Source organism: Canis lupus, chromosome 11, assembly GCF_048164855.1.
Source record: "Canis lupus baileyi chromosome 11, mCanLup2.hap1, whole genome shotgun sequence".
Lineage (NCBI taxonomy): Eukaryota > Metazoa > Chordata > Mammalia > Carnivora > Canidae > Canis > Canis lupus.
Genome location: NC_132848.1, coordinates 33,011,791 through 33,029,830, shown reverse-complemented (window position 1 = coordinate 33,029,830; position 18,040 = coordinate 33,011,791). Strand labels below are relative to the sequence as shown.

The 18,040-nt window shown below is 46.5% G+C and overlaps 1 protein-coding gene across 4 annotated transcripts in view; it reads right to left on the bottom strand.

Moving 5' to 3' along the window:
• Positions 1 to 18,040, bottom strand: part of LARGE1 (LARGE xylosyl- and glucuronyltransferase 1) — a 521,069-nt gene that overhangs the window by 31,776 nt on the left and 471,253 nt on the right. For all 4 annotated transcript variants that reach the window (XM_072844187.1, XM_072844185.1, XM_072844186.1 and 1 more), the window contains one exon: positions 7,315 to 7,478. In XM_072844187.1, coding sequence (XP_072700288.1) covers positions 7,315 to 7,478 — 164 coding nt within the window. The remainder of the gene's footprint in view (positions 1 to 7,314; positions 7,479 to 18,040) is intronic.

Here is an 18,040-nt window from a genome sequence, read left to right as displayed (position 1 = left end):
CAGGAAAGGCCAAAGAGATGTCAGTAAGGTCTAGATAAGCCAGGGCTGCCCCAGGGAGCCTACTGAGACAGGAAGCCTCGTGTGCTCTGTCTGAGGACAAGGGAGCAGGCAGGGAAAGAGCTAAGTCTGAAACTTACAAGCCTGGGTTGGAAGGAATTCTAGAATGTCAGTTGGCCTCTGTTGGGATGGGGAACTCACTCCCTACAAGGCAGCTGATGAGAGCAGGGCAGATTGCATGGTATGGAGGTGCAACTGTGGCCTCTGGGGTTACGCAGAAGTGGGTCTGAACTCTGAGCTGTGTCAGCATTCCTGAGCAAGGGATGATGGTTCTTTGGGCTTCCATTTCTACATGTGCACAGTGCAGACAGTAATGCCTCTGTAGATCACAAAATGGCAACAAATCATTCTTGTCTCTCAATCTATACCCTCTGGTGATACTCCTCATTACTGATTCTGGGATGGCCATGTCACTTGCTTCAAACAGGACACAAGAAGTGTTAAGCAGTGCTTATTTGCTGGGGCTTGACCCTAGGTGCTCATGGAACTTTGTGACTACTGCCATAGGGCAAGCCTACTTACCATGAGATATGCAGCAGGTACTCAATATATGGCAGCTGTAATTTCTTCCTTAGGTTCTATTTCTGCCTCTCAAACATGCACCCACCTAACAGATATTTATTTAATATCTACGAGGTATGGATTACGTGTTGGACCCTAGGATGAACAAGAAAGACAGGGTTCCTGCACTTCTGGAGCTTCCTTCTGCTGGAGGGAGAAGACACAGAACAAACCGAGAAAATTCAGAGGGAGCAAAGGGCTGAAGAGGCAAGGAGAACAGGAAATAGGATGGAGTAACCCTGAGGGCTGGCCAGGGAAGGTCTACTGGGGCCATGAATTTGAGACTTGGATCAGGAGAGGGACCCAGCCTTGAAGAAGTGTGGGCAAGAAGCTTTCCAAGGAGAGGGAGCAGCCCTTGGGGTAACCGAGTGTAGTATGTTGAAGCAAGAAGAGAGGGAAGATGGGCGAGTGAGGGGGGCAGAGGGAAAGAAGATGTTGGGAAGTGGGAGGGGCCAGGTCCTATGGGGCAGGGAAGGCCAGAGCACGCAGCTATACTACTATTCTATATACAGGAGGAAATTATTGGGGAGTTTTAAAGACATTGGCCTGATATACAGATGGTCCCCAGCTTATGATGGGTTGACTTAACAATTTTTCAACTTTACGATGGTGCGAAAGTGATATGCATTGAGAAACTGTGCTTTTGAGTTTTTAATTTGCATTCTCCCCTAGGCTATCAATATGCAGTAGGATGTTCTCTTCTGGTGCTGGGCAGCAGCAGCCATGGCTCCCGGTCAGCCCCTCGATCACAAGGGTTGACAACTGATACACTTGACAATCATTCTGCACTCAGCTAGCCACTCTGTTTCTCACTTCCCATACAGCATTCCACAAATTGCATGTGATAGCCAACATTTTGTTATAAAACAGGCTTTGTGTTAAGATGAATTTATCCAGCTGCAGGCCAATGTAAGTGTTCTGAGCACGTTCAAGGTTGGCGAGGCTAAGCTAGGATGCTTGGTAGGTGGTTAGGTGTATTAAATGCATTTTCAACTTATAATATTTTCAGCTTATGATGGGTTTATTGGGCTATAACCCCATCCACCATAAGTTTAAGGAAGATCTATTTTTTAGAAGATCACTATGGCTGTTACATGGAGAAGGAGTTACCTTTCACTCTCTAGAGCGGTGCTTTTCAAACTTAAGCATGCTCAAGATCACTTGGGAGGTTTACTATGACACAGATTCCTGGGTTCCCCTCTAGAGGTTCCCATTCACTAGGTGTGGGTGGGACCAAGAATTTGTGTCACTAACAAGCTCCTGGGTGATCTGAAGCATGGGCGCCTTTACCTCAGCTAACAGTTTCTTTCCTCCACTCACAGGAAATAGAGAAGACCACATGATTCCCTGGACCAGTACTTAGTACCTCAATGACTTTGTCAAAGGGAACACGAAAGAGCAAGCGACTCCTGGCCAGGTGGCAAGGATGCTGTGGCCAGGATCCCTCCCGGCCAGCCCCCTCTGTCCTATCCACCATCCTCATCTGCGGCTGGGATGGGAGGGCGGTCTCCTGCATGCTGGGAGTGGGGGAGACCTGCTGGTTGCACAGCTGTAGCAGGCGACGTTCATTCTTTCTGAACAGAATTCTAGAGGGAGCCAGGCATAGGAGCCTGTGCGCCGGATCCCCTAATTCACTGTGGCATTCACGTAGGGCCTACTTCTGACTCAAAGGTTTACAAACACACCCGAAATGTTTCTTCAATTAAAAATCAATCCAACAGGCACCAATCAGCCTGCTGCATCATAATTGGATGTGTAGGATGGAGCGAAAGGAGGGATTCCTACCATCTCCATCAGCTTGTGGTACTGCTCTATATTTTTTTATTATGTCCCGCTAAGCAGCTTTCGTTAGGGTGTGGAACTCCTTGGGCTCTCTGGGGTATTGTCAGGATGGCAATACTTGTCACAATGCGTTAAGGGGGACTGTGTGCCTGCCATCCTGAGGGATGGGTGTGCTTTGAAGGGAAGGCTTCTGTGGTTAGTGTTTGTGGCAGATATGAGGGGGGCCTGGGTTTCCCTTTAAGTGGGTTGGGAGGGAAGGTCCTGCCAGTGTCCTGCAGCTCCAGCCAGGAGGATGCTTCTAGCTGGCACTAGAAGGAGGAGTTCTGTTTTGCTTGTATCTTTTTATTGATGGCAACTGTATACAGAATTATGGACTTGGAGTGTTAATAATTTAAAAACTTTTCTTTCTAATTGTCTATAAATTCCAGATTGTGAATTCTATAGCTAGCATGGGAGAAAAAAAAACACTAAGGGAAGGGAAACTAATATTCAATGTAGACCTATTACCTACTGGTCACTTAAGAGCTTCTTATTTTATAAAATCCAGACATCGATCTGTGACCTTGACAGTATCATTGCCACTTCACAGATAAGATGAGGCTCAAAAAGCCTAAGAATCTTGTCCAAATTCAAATAGCTAGTAAGTGGTTCAACTGGACTTTGAACTCACATATTTCTCTTTTTGTTTTCCTATATCACTTTATCTCTCCTTTAAAAAAATATTTTATTTTAGAAGATTTAATTTATGTATCTGACAGAGAGAGCACAAGCAGGCAGAGTGGTAGGCAGAGGTGGCTCCTGGCCGAGCAGAGAGCTTGATGTGGGGCTCGATCCCAGGACCCTGGAATCGTAACCTGCGCCAAAGGCAGATGTTTAACCAACTGAGCCACCCAGGCTCACTTTACTTCTCCTAAATACCTACCATGTGCAGATGCAGTGGTCAAAGTTCTCAGATCTGTACATATTTATTGAATGCAAATATATGCCAAGGGCCTTCATAGACAGTCTTTTCATTTAATCTTAGGACTCTACAAGGCAAATATTTTTAACTCTGTAGAAGGAGAAAGATAAGCAAGGGTGTCAGGACTTGCCCAAGATCACCAGCTGAGTAGTAAAGAAGCCAGTGGGATTTGAACCCAGAGCTCTTTGTCTCTAAGTCTAGTGTCCACAAATATTAAGATTTTGGCCAATGATGCTATCAATGATAGGGAGCCTCTGATTGACTGTATGTCGGGGCTAAGTCCTGGCTGTGTATGATCTCATCTGATCATTACACCAACCTTAGCTGGGGGCTACTGTCATTGTCATTTCCAGGTTATAGATGAGGAAACCGAGGCCTGGAGAGGTGACTTGTCCAAAGGTCAAGGTCAAGAAGTGGCAGAGCCACCAAGACCCTACAGTGTCTGACTCCAGGGACCAAATTATTCAAGGTCAGTCTAGTTTATTCTGATTAGAAAATATGTCAGATTTGTCTCTTCTATTTTCTCCTGAGTTTGGAGGTACTCACCGGCTACTAATCTTGATTCACCATATTTTATTGATAAAAGGAATGTATTAATAGGAGGCATGAATGGGACCAAGGAAAACCAGGGATGCTCTGAGAGGTGAGAACCTGGAATTATCTGGAACTCACTCACCTGGGCAGATTACAGGACGTGAGCTTCATCTGAGGGGACTGAGGTGCATCTGTGTTGCCCAGAGAACAGAGGACTCATCTAAACCATCATTCAGCATGAAACTCAAGGATTAGATTTTATTTTCATTTGGAATGGCATACAGGAGAAGGGAGACGCAATGGGAAGAGAGGTCTGTCATGGCCAGCTCACTAAGTGCTGCTTGGTGGGAGAGTGTGTGCACCCAAACTGAAGGCTGGGTGAGAAGCCAGATAGAGAAGTTTGGGGTGACCCTGGGGCTCTGGTCTATAGGTCAGTCCTTTATGGAGCCTCACTGGGAGCCAGGTAGGTTTGAGCCGGCAGGGGGCCACCTGCCTTGGTTTCCCCAACACCCTCTGTCATCCTATCTACTCTCTGCTTTCTCACCTATGCCGTAAGCTCCAACCACACTAGAGCCTGTGTTCTCAGTGGGCCTGGTGGCCTCTTTGTTCCCTATTTTACCTGCTCCACCTTGGGGACCCACCTTCTCTCCCCATGTACTTTCCACCTCCCATCTACTCAGCCTCCAACTCAAGCAGGCAACCTCTTCTCGGACACACTGCCTGTCTCTTTCTTTGTCCACCCCTAGCCGGGCTAGGGGCTCCCAGCACAGCATCTCTCTACAGGAAGAATCTGTTGCCTGTCTGTAGCAGGCTGAATTCTAAGGTGGCCTCCACAACTCCTGCCCCATGGCATACACTCCTGTATAACCCCCTCCCTTGAGTGTGAGTCGAACCCAGGAATGGGATGGAACACTGCTTCCATATGACAGACTGCAGAGAGTCCCCTGCTGGCTTTGAAGAAGTAAGCTGCCATGCTGTCAGAGCACCACAAAGCTAAGACCTAAGAGTGGCCTCTTGCTGCTCAGAATGACCCCAGCCAGAACCAGCAGGGAAACGGGGACCTCAGTCGTAGAACTGAGAATGAGCTTAGAAGTGGACCCTGACTCCCATGAGGTCACAGCCCCAGGCAACACCTAGACTGTAGTCCTGAGAGCAGAGCAGGGGACCCTGCTAGCACCCATCCAGACTCCTGATCCCCCAAACTGAAAGATACTCAATGTTACTCAAGCTGCTATGTCTGTGGCAATTCGTTCTACAACAGTAGGTAACTAATACCCTGAGACGTGAGTACGCTTTATACTCCTTGAAGGCAAAAACTGGGTCTTCTCATAAATATCCTCCACTTCACAAGAGCCTGGCACACCACAGCAATAGATATTATACAATACCTACTAAGCGGTCTCATGAATGTTACAGATTAGGAATCTGAGGCCACGGAAAGGGGAAGACCCTGTTTGAGGTTACAATACAGGTCAGGATGGAGTTGGTGCGAGAAGCTCTGGGCTTTTCCCTTTCATCCCAGCTTGTCTTTCCCTGCTACCTGCTATGCTTGGCAAGTTCACCGTGTTCCTACAGAGGAGTCCTGAGGCCTAAGAACCTCCAGGAAACCACCCGCCGGTGGAGCCACTGAATCCCACAAGTGAGCATTTGCCAATACACAGTGGGACACATAAAAGTGATGAGTCTGCTTCTGTAAGCCATGCTCTACATGGCCCATCCCCAGATGTCCCTGGAGGCAAGGTTCCACTCACTCCTTGCAACCCCTACACTACTTCCTACCATATGTGAACCTCTCTGTGGCTGAGCACTTGCTCCTTCATTGGTTTGCTCATTCTTCAGTCACTCCCCACTAGTAACCAGTGGTATTTACTGAACACTTAACAAGCGTGCCGGGTACTATTCTCAGCACCTAACAGCCATTAACTCATTGAATCCTAGAAATGGTCCCATGGAATCACATCCACAGGCTGCAGGGGCATCTCTGAGGTGACTCAGAGAAAATGAGCCAATCAAACTCCCTAATTGTGGGAGCTGAGGGGGAACGATATGAAGGAAACTGGAGGTAGGGAGCCACTGTGGGCTATGTGTAAATGGAAGAGAAAGCTTGTCAGGGAGGGAGGGAGACACACAGGACACCCAGGTATGGAAGGGTACAGCCTTGAGTGAATGACCTCGGGCTCTGAATCTATGCAGCCCCTGGAAGCCAGAGAGACGCTTTCCAAAACATAAATTGGATCATATAACTTTGTGTAAATATCTTCAATAACTTCTTACCACACTGAGAATAAAATCCAAATGTTTTGGTGACTTTGTTCTATAATTTTAATCTCATGCCACTTTCCTGCTATCCTTTAGCCACTGATCTTCTATCATGTTTTTGAATGTGAACCCCCCTTTTTTTTTTTAAGATTTTATTTATTTATTCATGATAGTCACAGAGAGAGAGAGAGAGAGAGAGAGAGAGGCAGAGACACAGGCAGAGGGAGAAGCAGGCTCCATGCAGGGAGCCCGACGTGGGATTCGATCCCGGGTCTCCAGGATCGCACCCTGGGCCAAAGGCAGGCGCCAAACCACTGCGCCACCCGGGGATCCCTGAACCCCCTTTCTACTACAGGGCCTTTGCACTTTTTATTTTATCCACCTGGATTTTTTTTTTTTCTTCTTCTCAGCAACTCACATTCCTGACTCCTTTTCTCATCCTTTAGGTCTTTGCAGAAATGGCCCCTCCTTAGATTTCCCCTGACCACATTACCTTAAAAAGGTCCTTCTCTTGACATTGTTATTATCAGTTTCGGTTCCTTCCAAGCACTTATCACAATTATAATCATTTTATACATAATCATTTTACTTAACTATTTTCTTGCTGTTCATACCACAATACTCATGTTCTTAACCCTGGCATGCATAAAACAATCCAAAGTGTCCAACCACACAAATATTCTTACTTTACTAGTTTGCAATGGAGTTCAAAGGTGAATTTGTTTTAAGAACTCCCCAGGTGATTCAATTTGTCCCCAGCCAAAGCTGAGAATCAGTGCACTGGAGTGTAAGCCATGTAAGGGCAGGGATCATGTCAGTACTTCTGATAAAGGCTTGATGGATGTTTGTTTCATCGATATACTAAGAAAAGAAATAGCAATTGCTTTCTAGCAGTGATAGTGGTTCCAGATTATGTATTTGCCTATACTATACCCCTTTTCCTTGAAGTAATTTGCATAGAGCTCTATTTTTAAGAATCAATTCTTCTGTTCTCAAAACCACCACCCTCACCAGAAGACAAGAGCCCCTGGTTTTCAGGGCTGGAGAGGAAGGTGTGTGACCCAAGCCTACGCCTGTGAGGTAATTTCTCCTTTTTCCCTTTGACCCAGTATAGAGCTGCAGGGTAGTGATTGTGGGGAGGGCAGGGCCCGTCTGCCTACCTGTCCATGGAGAGCTGAGCGACCAGGGTGACATCCGTGTTGTCCGAAGCGGGCTCATACTCATAGTGCAAGAAGTAAAGGTGGGTTCGGTGGACGGTGAACCGCTCTCGCCGGAACTCGTAACACAGGTCATCCTCATCAAGTTCAGAGAGCTGCTTCTGGAGCTGAAAAGTAGGAGAAGGGGGCGGGGGGGGTGCGCGTATGGGATCAAGAAGGTAAGCTCCAGGGAGCTAGGAGCCTGCCTCTGGCTGAGTTGGTTATTCACTGGATTTTGTTGATGGGTCACACATAGGACAGGATCGCTGGTCTTAGTTTCCTCTGCTGGCTAGCTAGTTATTTATTTATTTAGCAATTTAATTTTAAAAAGGCAATAATTAAGGGCAGTTGTCCTTGCCATCTGGGAAAGAAGCACCATCTAGGCTGAGAATGATGGTGTTCACCAATGACAAATGTATAAGCAACCAGAAACTCCTTAAAAACAAAAAAATGCTTTGATAGGTGACCTAGTACAATAATTTCAAATAACAGGGAAGAAGGTACCGAAATCCAAATGGAACAGTACCTTTGCATGAGTTTCTCTCTTGTCTAGAGCTACAGACTTCAATCTCTGTACCAGGTATTGAAAAGACCAACCCAAAGACAAAATTTAAAAATCTATTCCTTTCATTTCAGCCAAGTTTAATCAGACTTGGCATCCACTTTTCTTTCTTCTTTCTAACTCTTGGGAAGTCCCGCTCCCTTAATCTGCCTAGAGAAGTTCTTTACGTGGCTCTACTTGCCTTCCTACCCCAACCAATGCAACAGCTGGATGACCTGCCAACAGAGAAACAAGGATTTAGCGTGTGACACCGGCATATGCAGATGCACAATATCCAGATCTGTCTGGATGTGCAGATCTGTCTGAGGATGTGCAGCTGCCCAATATACAACCATGTCATGCCAACCCCACCGTGTCCCTCCCAGGCAGGGGTGACTATGCTTGTTTTATAGATGAAGATTTGCAATGAAAAAGTAAAAGGACTTCAATAGGGACAGAAATGAGATCAGTGGATGTGTAGCGGCAGAGTGGATGGACTGAGAAGAAGCAGGAGAGAAGTCTTTTGTGGAATGGAAATGTTCTATGTCATGGTTACAGTGTTACATGTAACCCACTGTTACATGGGTTATACATTTATGAGAAGTCAACAAACTATACACTTAGAATGGGTGGATTTAACATATGCAAACAATTTCAATTGAATTTACTAAAGGTCAAATCGCTGGTTACAAGATTCTTTCTGTGACATCAGCCTAGTGTATCACATGATGGCAGATAGTTGAATGTAGTTTAGTTTGTGGGGCTAGAGCTACTAACCTGGCTGAATGTAACAGAGCATTTTTTCTAAGAAAAAGGTGTATGTATATATTTTAAATCTCCAAATCAATAGTGTAATAAAAAAGAATTATATTAACTCACTTCTTCATGACCCTGTCTCAGTTAAAACCATTGTCTTGATAGATTAAGCTATAGCTTTATTTCTCAAGACGTGTGCAATGGCAGAAGAGTGCTTTAATCCCTTCAATTCTTCACCCCTTCCCACATCTCTACTCTTTGTCATGTGACTTGCTTTGGCTAATAAAACTGTAGGGAAGCAATGCTGCCCTAATACTGAGACTAGGCTTCAAGGAGAAAGTGTGTGTTTCTTGTGCCTCTACCACTACCCTGAGAGAATGCCTGGGCTGGCCTGCTAGAGGATGAGACACACCTGGAGCAGGGCAGGAGCTCCACAATTGCCTCAGTTGTGGGAGCAAGGCCAGCCAAGCTCAGCTTCCTGTATTCCACTGAGGTTTTACAAGTTTAGAGCAACAGATAACCCATATGGTGTCACTGGGATTTTGTGCAGGGAGATTTTTCATTATGTGACCTGTCCAACATATCCTCAGACAGTTAGCCTCCTGGGCCCCAGCCCACTAAATGCTTGTAGAGTTCTCCATACAGCCTATACAACTCCAAATGCACCCCCCTCCCATATTTCCAAATGCTGCTTGGAGGATCAGTTGAGATCCAGTGATCTATGAGATATTCTCACCCACCTTTAAAATTTTTAACTGTTAACAAGGATGCAGTCGGGGAGTCTCTTCAATTTTTCATGTTAAATTTGAAGTTCTGGCCTATTTGAAGATTCCTATTATGCCGACAGTGTGACCCATGTAAGGCCAGGAAACTGGAATTCTCATTCCATCTAATATTCTATGAGCCAAGGGGCCCCTTCTAACATGCAGGATTAAACCCAGATCCTTGCTGATAATCATATTCTTGCTCCCTGACCCATCGCTCCCCCGCCCCCACCCCCAGGTACTCTGTACTTGCACCAATGCCCTCTCTGCTCCCCAAACCTGCCTTTCTCTCCCTCTGAGACTTTGTATGTGTCCTACCCTCTCTACTGCCCTCCCTCCCCTCACCTGCTTTTCTCCACCAGGGGACCTTCTATTTACCTTTCAAAATTCAGCCTGGATGACACATTGTCTGTCTGAGACCTTTGCTAGCCCTGCCAGGTAGGACTGGTCCACTTCTCTGTGCCCCGAGAGCCCTTGATTCATAACTCCACTAAAGCACTTGTCAGTTTGAACTGAAATTACTTAAGGGCAACTTTCCTGGTGACACGGTGACACTGTACCATTGCCCCTAGCACCGTGCCCACTGCATGACAGATGCTTAATATTCATGTGCTGCATGCATGCGGAATATTTGCTGCATGAAGACCATAATCATTAGAAGGCCTGTCCTTCTAACTTTCTTTTTGTATCCTCTAACAGTATGCATAGAAGGTGATCATTCTTAAGCCCATTATTTGTTCCTATATTTGCAGTTCAAGGGTCTGTGATGGTTGAAAATGTGTTAGACAGCAAACAAGCATGCATCAGGCTCTGTGCAAGGTGCTGGGTAGGTGTGATCTCCTTCCTTGGAGCCCCTCTGGGAGGCATGTGCAGCCTCATTTGACAGCTGAAAAGCAATGTCGAGATCTTGAGGTCACTCAGGGAGGTTGAACCTGGGTCTGTATTCTACTACCGAGCTGCCTCTCCAGGAAAGATGCTCATTCAGCCTTGGGTCAAGAAGCACACATGGCACCGTGGCTGAATGACGACTGGTTCTATCCCACTCCTGTCCGCACAGTCTTTGGTGAGTGGGTGAGGTGCTTAACCCTTCTGGGCCCTGACTTCTTCAAGTGTAAAAATGGGGATGATAATAGGAACTACCCCAGGGGATTGTAGGAGGATTCCAAGAGATCCTGCATATGCAGAGTACAGTGTTTAGAGTAAAGACACAGCAGACATCGTCTGTTACATGGTTGTTATCAGAGTTAGGAAATGGAGACGCCTGGGTGGATACTTTCCATCCTCAACCACCACCTGGAGGAGACAGTAGGGCAATGGCAGTGAAGGCTGGAGCTCGCTGAGCCTGGATAGCACTTCTGTCTCATGAGTGTCAGAGACAGTCCCCACATCTTCCTTGAGGAACCCAAATATACCAAGAAACCACAATGTTGCCCCTCAACTGGAAACAACCAATTCATATCCTCCTTCTCTCTCAACTACACTGCAAAAGGGCACATGCAATTATTCCCTTTTAGAGAATAAACATCTGCAAAGCTCTCTGCAAAAACAGGGTTGTTTCCAGGGGTGGGGGTTGGAGGGTGCAGTGTGATCTATGTGGTGTTTTTAATGTGTTGACAAGAGTGCATGGCTTCTGGTACAGTGAAGACAGAGGGAACATGTGAGGGTGGGTGTGGCCAGGCATGTGATAATGGAGAGCAGGGTTTTTCTTGATGAGCTTTCAAAAGAGAAGTTATCCTCATCCTGTGAGAAAGGAAGTTAGTGGCCAGAGCATGAGAAATGCATGTATGTATAGGGATTTCTCTCTATATACGCAAGCATACTCTTGAGTTAGGGTGAAACAACATTCCAAGATAGATAGCTCCAGGAGCCATTTTCTGAAAAACACCCATATATAGTGGGATCCTCAAGGCAGGAGCTGTATCCCATTCATTTCTGAATTTCCTATACCTAGAACATCTAGAGCACCCTGTGTGCTCAACAAGCCTCTACTGGATATACTCCCAGCCATGTACTCATGTTAAAAAAAAAGGAACAATAACAATAAGAAGTGCACCCAGAATCACCAAAGCATGGCCTGACCTGGTCGGGAGGGTCTACCAGCAGTCCTGGGGGGATAAGTAGGCTCTGTGAACTTCATGGTACCACTAATATGATTCAGTGGCATCCACACCCCTAGGTCACCTGTGGCTATCACGGTACCTAAGGAGGAGGGTCTAGGGAATACCCTTGTCTACCAACCGCACTGGGTATTGTGGCAAGCACATCAAATATGATGTCCAACATATGATGTCGGAATCTATGGGACTCTGGACCAACCAGATGCCTTCCCGGCGATTAATGTTATATTCCTCATCAACATGATGAGGTTCAGTGCTAAATGCTTTCAGGCGGATTGCTTTATTAATTTCATCCTTCGGCACACACCTCTGTTTTACAAAGGAGGAAAACTGAGTCTCAGGGAGTTTCAGTCATCTGCTAGTTGCACGGCTCAGGAGAAACAGTTCCAGACTGAGAATACAGTCTTGGGACCTCACATAAGGGACACCTTGGCAGTGCAGTGACTCCTCTCCCCAGGGATAGATGCAAGGATCAAAGAGACCGTGGAAGACACAATGCTCCATGAAAAAGCAGGCCATAAAAATGCATATGCAGTATGATCCCAATACAGCAAAAAGACAAACAAACAAAAAGCCACACAGAAAATAGAGCAAAGGGAACACATTACAGTGTTAACAAAGCTTTTCTCTGCCTGGTGAATTCACGGATGAATCTTATTGGCTTCTTTATACTTTTCGGTACTTAACAAATTCCCTGCAATTTTCTCAAAGGAGTTAATGCGTGTTAAACTGCTTTGTAAACTGTAAAGTGCTACACAAAACCTAAGTCATGTGATTATGATTGCATTATGTACCTTTTCAAATTCTAATCTAGGACTTCTTACTGCTGACTGCATGGCTGATGTTATCTCAAGGGGAAGGTTGGAGCAGCTTAAAAACTACCTCTTTTCCACCCAAACTATGGGTGATTTCTCCAGGGAGATGCTGAGCTGGAGGGAGGGATTTCATTAACAGGGTCTGAACGCTACCGCACTCCATACTCTGGCCAGGGGGGAGTAGGAGGCTTCCTGACAAGCAAGTCACAGAAACAAAAGACAGATTTCTCCTGAGATAAAATGCATTTGCTAAATTGCTTCTTTGGGCAGCCAGCTGAGGCACAGGGAGATTTGGACTCAAGGGAAAATGGCCCTTTAAGCAGTTTGCATTTATTTCTTCCCATCCTTAAGGACAGTGGCCTGGATTGACCTCTGAGCTATCAGAGATGATGGCTGGTCATGCCTGAGGATTCAGAGGGGTTGGAAGTGCGTCCATGGCTCCAGCCTTCTTCAAAGGCAAGAAAAGCTACAGAGAGAGGTTATGGGGATAACCGGAAACTCAGACCTGATTCCTCTGACACTCATTTTCAATGTGACCTTGAGCAAGTCATTTCTCCGATTTGTAAGACAGAGTTTGGGTTTCATAAAAGTGGCTCTCAAGGATCAAGCGCTCAATAGGGTCAGGGAACGTGCGGGGAGCTTTGCAGGCACTTTCTCATTTAATACTCACGCTGACTCCACGGCTTAGGGACAACTACTGTCCACCTTGTTTACAGATGAAAGCATTCATCATCTCAAAGGTTTAGCCACTTGTTCAAGGTCACACAGTGAGAGTTGGGATATTACCTCCAGGCGTATTTTCCCCACGTTCTTGTGCGTAATCAAGTCACTACAATGCCTTGTTAGTCAATCTCTGGGGCTCTTTCCAGTTCTAATGCTAGATGGTTCTATGACTACAGGGACCATGCTGAACGCATGCACTCCCTGCCGTGGCGGAGACCTTCTGTATGCACCAAGATTCATGTTCTCTTCTCTTCCTGAGTGCACAGCCAGGCTGCCTTCCCAGCTTTCCTTCTGGTAAGGTAACTGGCCAAGTCTGGTCAGTGGAATATGGGCAAGTTCTGGCTACTATGGTTACCACTTTCAAGGCTCTGACTTGTGCACCTTCCTCTCTGTTGGCCAGAGCAAGGGCATCCAGGAGAGGACTCCAAGGCTCTGTGGAGGGCAGAGCCACATGTTGGAAGGATTTTGGCCCCCTGAATCTGGAGAAAAGCCACCTGCCAATCACAAACATCCATTTGGGCCGATGTGAGAAATACACTTCTAGCATGCTGAGCCCATTTCACCACTGCTTGTGATACTTTAACACACCTGCTTGCCTCTTCTAGCCAGTGAGTGATGAAGACTGAGTACAACGGACCAAGTAAAGAGTCTACTTCTTATGACACTGCTCTTTCTGATGCCTTGGCAGCATGGGTGGAAGATTCTTGTGGGTAAAGTAACTCTCCAGAATGCTGCTTTATACTTTCAACATTTACCTTCAGTTTTCTGTTGCCTTGATACCCTTGACTTCATCTGTTCCTCCCAATATCTGAGTGAGACAGGCAGGGCTGCCCTACTGCCCTTAGTTGATTTGCTTGGAGAACTGGGACTCTTAACGCATATCTCCTGAAACCTACCTCAGGGCTCTTCCCTGTGGCTTTCCATGAAGCAGGAAAGCTTTATTAAACCACTCAAACAGGTAGGGAAAGATTACTAGCTCATGGGTGTATTAATCAACAAAGTTCTGGAAGCTCAAAACATTTACTAAGGAAAGCCAACAATGGGCCACTTTCCTTCTTTGACGGGAGGGGAAAGGCATGGGTTTAGGGCTATATAGAGAAGGTTCAGAGAGAATCTTTCTAGCACTCAGGCTCTAAGGAAATAATGAGGAAAAGGCCTAGTCTCTTCCCTCCTGGGTACCAGTATTAATTTGTAAACAGCATACAATAGGCCCTCACTGTATGCTAAGCCCTGTGCTAGGAATGGGGAATGAACCCCAGTTTCTATGCTTAAATTGTTCACACAGTCTGGGTGGGGAAATAAAGAAGTGACTTAGTAGAGGCACCTGGGATCAATTCCATATCAGGCTCCCTTCTCAGCGGGTAAGTCTGCCTCTCCCCTCACTTATGCTCACTCGTGTTCTCTCTCTCTCTCAAATAAATAAATAAATAAATAAATAAATAAATAAATAAATAAAATCTTAAAAAAATGAAGTGAGTTAGCAATCATAATACTGCATATTCATATACCAACGAAACTTAATGGGGGGGGGCAGAGGTGTGGGCATGTGCTGTGTGCCACACTGACCACAGCTCTTCAGCTGTCCCGAGTCATTTAGTCTTCACTGAGCCTATCAGGCGGACTAGTTAGACTCCCATTTTTATAGATGGGGAAACTGAGGCACAAAGAGTTTAAGCATATGGCCTGAACTCTCATCTAAGTACTCCTCAGATTTTACCTGTGGCAGTCTTGCTCCAGGGCTGCCCTCTTAGGTACTGTACAAGGAGCTGGCTAGCAGAGAGAGTGTGCCAGAAGCAGAGGGCAGGGAGCTGCCATAAGCAAACATACACGAGGGGACAGGACCTATTTGGATGGATTACAACCAGAGCCTAGGGGCATGCATGAGGGATGTGTACAAGTTGGAGCTTGATGGGAACAAAGCAGACAGGCCACGATGGGGCGCCTGCAGCCCAGAAACATCTCTCCAGGATCCTGACCCCATGGCGCTTCCCTCTCTTCTCTCCCCTGGCCTCCCAGGCAAACGCTGTGACTTTTGGGCTCTAGAGCTTAACAAGCCTGTGGAGGGCCCCTGGAGGCTGGCCTTGGGCAGCCTGTCTTAGGGCTCTGGTGCTGGCCACCCGAGGGCTCTGCTGCCCACTGTGTGATTAAAGAGCTGGTGACACGCAGCTTGCACGTGACAGCAATAATGCTTTCTGGTTTTTCTCTGGGGTTTCTCTGGGATACAGCTGTTTCCACAGAGCCATCTGTTCCCTGGCACTGCCGTGCAGACTGATGCTGCAAAGTGTTTATAGAGTCTGCTTATATATGTCTTATTTTTAAATTCTAATTGAGCCACGGTGATGCTGTGGTCCTTTCTTCTTGGTGGGCTTGGTATCAGGGAACATGGCCGCACAGACTGCCCAAAACTCTTGTAGGATGAGGGAGTTGAGTCTGGAAACCCTCCTTCCAGAGGGGAGGCAGGATCTCAGGTGTCAGGATGAGCTTTTCGGCCCACATTCGGAACCAGGCCTACTGCGGATGTGCGACACTCCATACACCTTAACCGCATCAACTCTCATGACAGCCTAGGCTGGGATTATTTCCTGACCTTTTCACAGGTGAGATTACTGAGGCCGTGGGAGGGGAGAGTTACCCCTGAAGTCCTAGATCTAGTTCTCAGGCCAGGTGTTCTGATTCCAAGTACAGGGATCTTTCCAGCACTCCACAGATGTTTCAAGAAAAGGACTTAGGGATCCCTGGGTGGCTCAGAGGTTTAGCGCCTGCCTTTGGCCCAGGGCGTGATCCTGGAGTCCTGGGATCGAGTCCCGTGTCGGGCTCCCGGCATGGAGCCTGCTTCTCCCTCTGTGTCTCTGCCTCTCTCTCTCTCTCTGTGTGTGTGTCTCTCATGAATAAATAAATAAAATCTTAAAAAGAAAAGGACTTAACAATAGTTCATGTGTTCACCAAAATTGACTGAGCACATACCAGGTGCCAGGTAATCTTTTACGGGCATGAAGATATATTGATGAATGAAACAGGTAAAAATCCCTGCAGTCACAGAGCTTCCATTCTCATAGGGAAAGACACAATCAACAAAATAAAGAAGTCAAGAATATAATCTATTGAGTTAGTGGTACATATTATACAGAAAAATTAAGTCAGGAGGCCTGGGACACAGGGGTGCTGGGGTACAGGCCAGGTACTGCAGGTGTAGACCGAAGAGTTATAAATATTTGCACAAAGACCACTCAGCCATGGGTCAAGCTTCACACGAGTTCCAGGGCTGCCACTACCTGTTCTAGGAATTCACTTCTCTGAGCTTCTAGTTCCTCCTCTAGAAATGGAGGTGATCACTACCTTGCAGGGTTTGTGAAAGAGTAAGAGATGGTTGTAAAAGTAAAAACCACTAGAACCATCACCAAGTAACCTGTAGTTCTCATTATATTCATCTTATCCATGGAGCTCCATCCACTTGGGAAGCATGGCCCCAGTTACCACTTCTGAGTTACACAGACCTGCTTTCCAATCGTGGCCCACCATATAGGAACTGTTTGACTTTGAGCAAGTAACTCATCCCTTCTGAGCTTTGGTTTCCTTATCTGTGAAATGTGACTCATAAAGCCTACCTCCCTCGATTGGGGTGAAGATTAAAGTTGCACTTCCTTTTCTCTTTCCCTGCAGGAAACCCCAATCGGCAGAGGCTAAAAAAAGCAGAGGAAGGTCTTGAAGCGACGCAGAGAGCTGACTCCAGGCTAGGAGATAGAGTGGTGAACGTCTAGCATAGGGACACAGACTCAACAGGCTTCCGAGTCTCCTGTGTCATCACTTGGACGCTGGTACTGGTTTCCTGGAGGGCGGTTTGGCAAGGATGCTGGGAACAGGGCTGAGCCCGAGTGGAATGGGCTGGGCCATCGATTCACGAGGTCTGCTGTGGACACGGGCTAAAGAAGCTCTAAGTCTGCAGACACTGTCCATTGATTTACAATTCCACGTACAGGTCAAAGCTCACTGGGGTCGTTTTTTTTTGTTTGTTTGTTTTTTGCTTTGTTTGCACATTTTGGAGGTTTGCTATGTCTCATAATTGAACTTCTACCACAACAGCGCATGATTCTTCTACTTTGGGTCTTTCCAACTTACATACCATTGGTTTTTCTTTCCTCAGCTGCCAGAGGAAGGAGGAACAGGGAGGTGAGCCCAGAAAGGGTTGTTCTGAAGCTGATGAACTCAAAGTGACAGCTGTCAGAAAGGAATCTGCAGAATAAGCAGGATAGTCCGAGGCCATTTCCTGCCAGGATAAATAGCATCCTCCTTCCTCTAGCCAATTCCTGCCCCCTCAGCCTAGCCAGAGTGATCTTACTGAAAATTGCAAACTGAGTTTCGTATACTTAGGTTACCAAAGGGGGCATATGTGTTTGACCAAGATTCCCATCCAAATGGATTCAAATGTATATATTCTAATAACTCTGCATTTTAAAAGGTGAGCTTCCTTTATCTGGAAAATACCCTTAGGTGGAACAAGGCTCTCCTGATGATACAGCATCGCTTTACAAATACAGTGCTTAGGAAGAGCTGCATGTTTCCAAATAACCAATGTATGGAAACATGCTACCCTAGCTGCCAGGCTGTCAGGGATGCCAGGGGGTAGGGTGCCCTTATTTTTCTCTGCTCTAGAGGACAGGACTCAGATTAATGGGTTCCTTACAGACAGGAAGACTACACTCATCATGAGGAAGAATGGGTTAGCATCTGGAGCTTTCCCCAGCAGTGGAGGAAGCTGTTGTAAGTGATGAGCTTCTTGTCTTTGGGAGGATTCCAGCGGAGGCCGGATGCAAGCCTGTTAGAGATGCTGTAGCAGGATTTTTGCACGGAGTTGGGGTGGAGAACATCTGGGCTTATCCACCTGTGTTCTGTGGAGTCCCAGGGTTCCCTGGATAGACCTGAGGGGCAAGGTTGCTGAGGAAAATGGAGAGATGTCATGGGACAGGACAGGCTGTG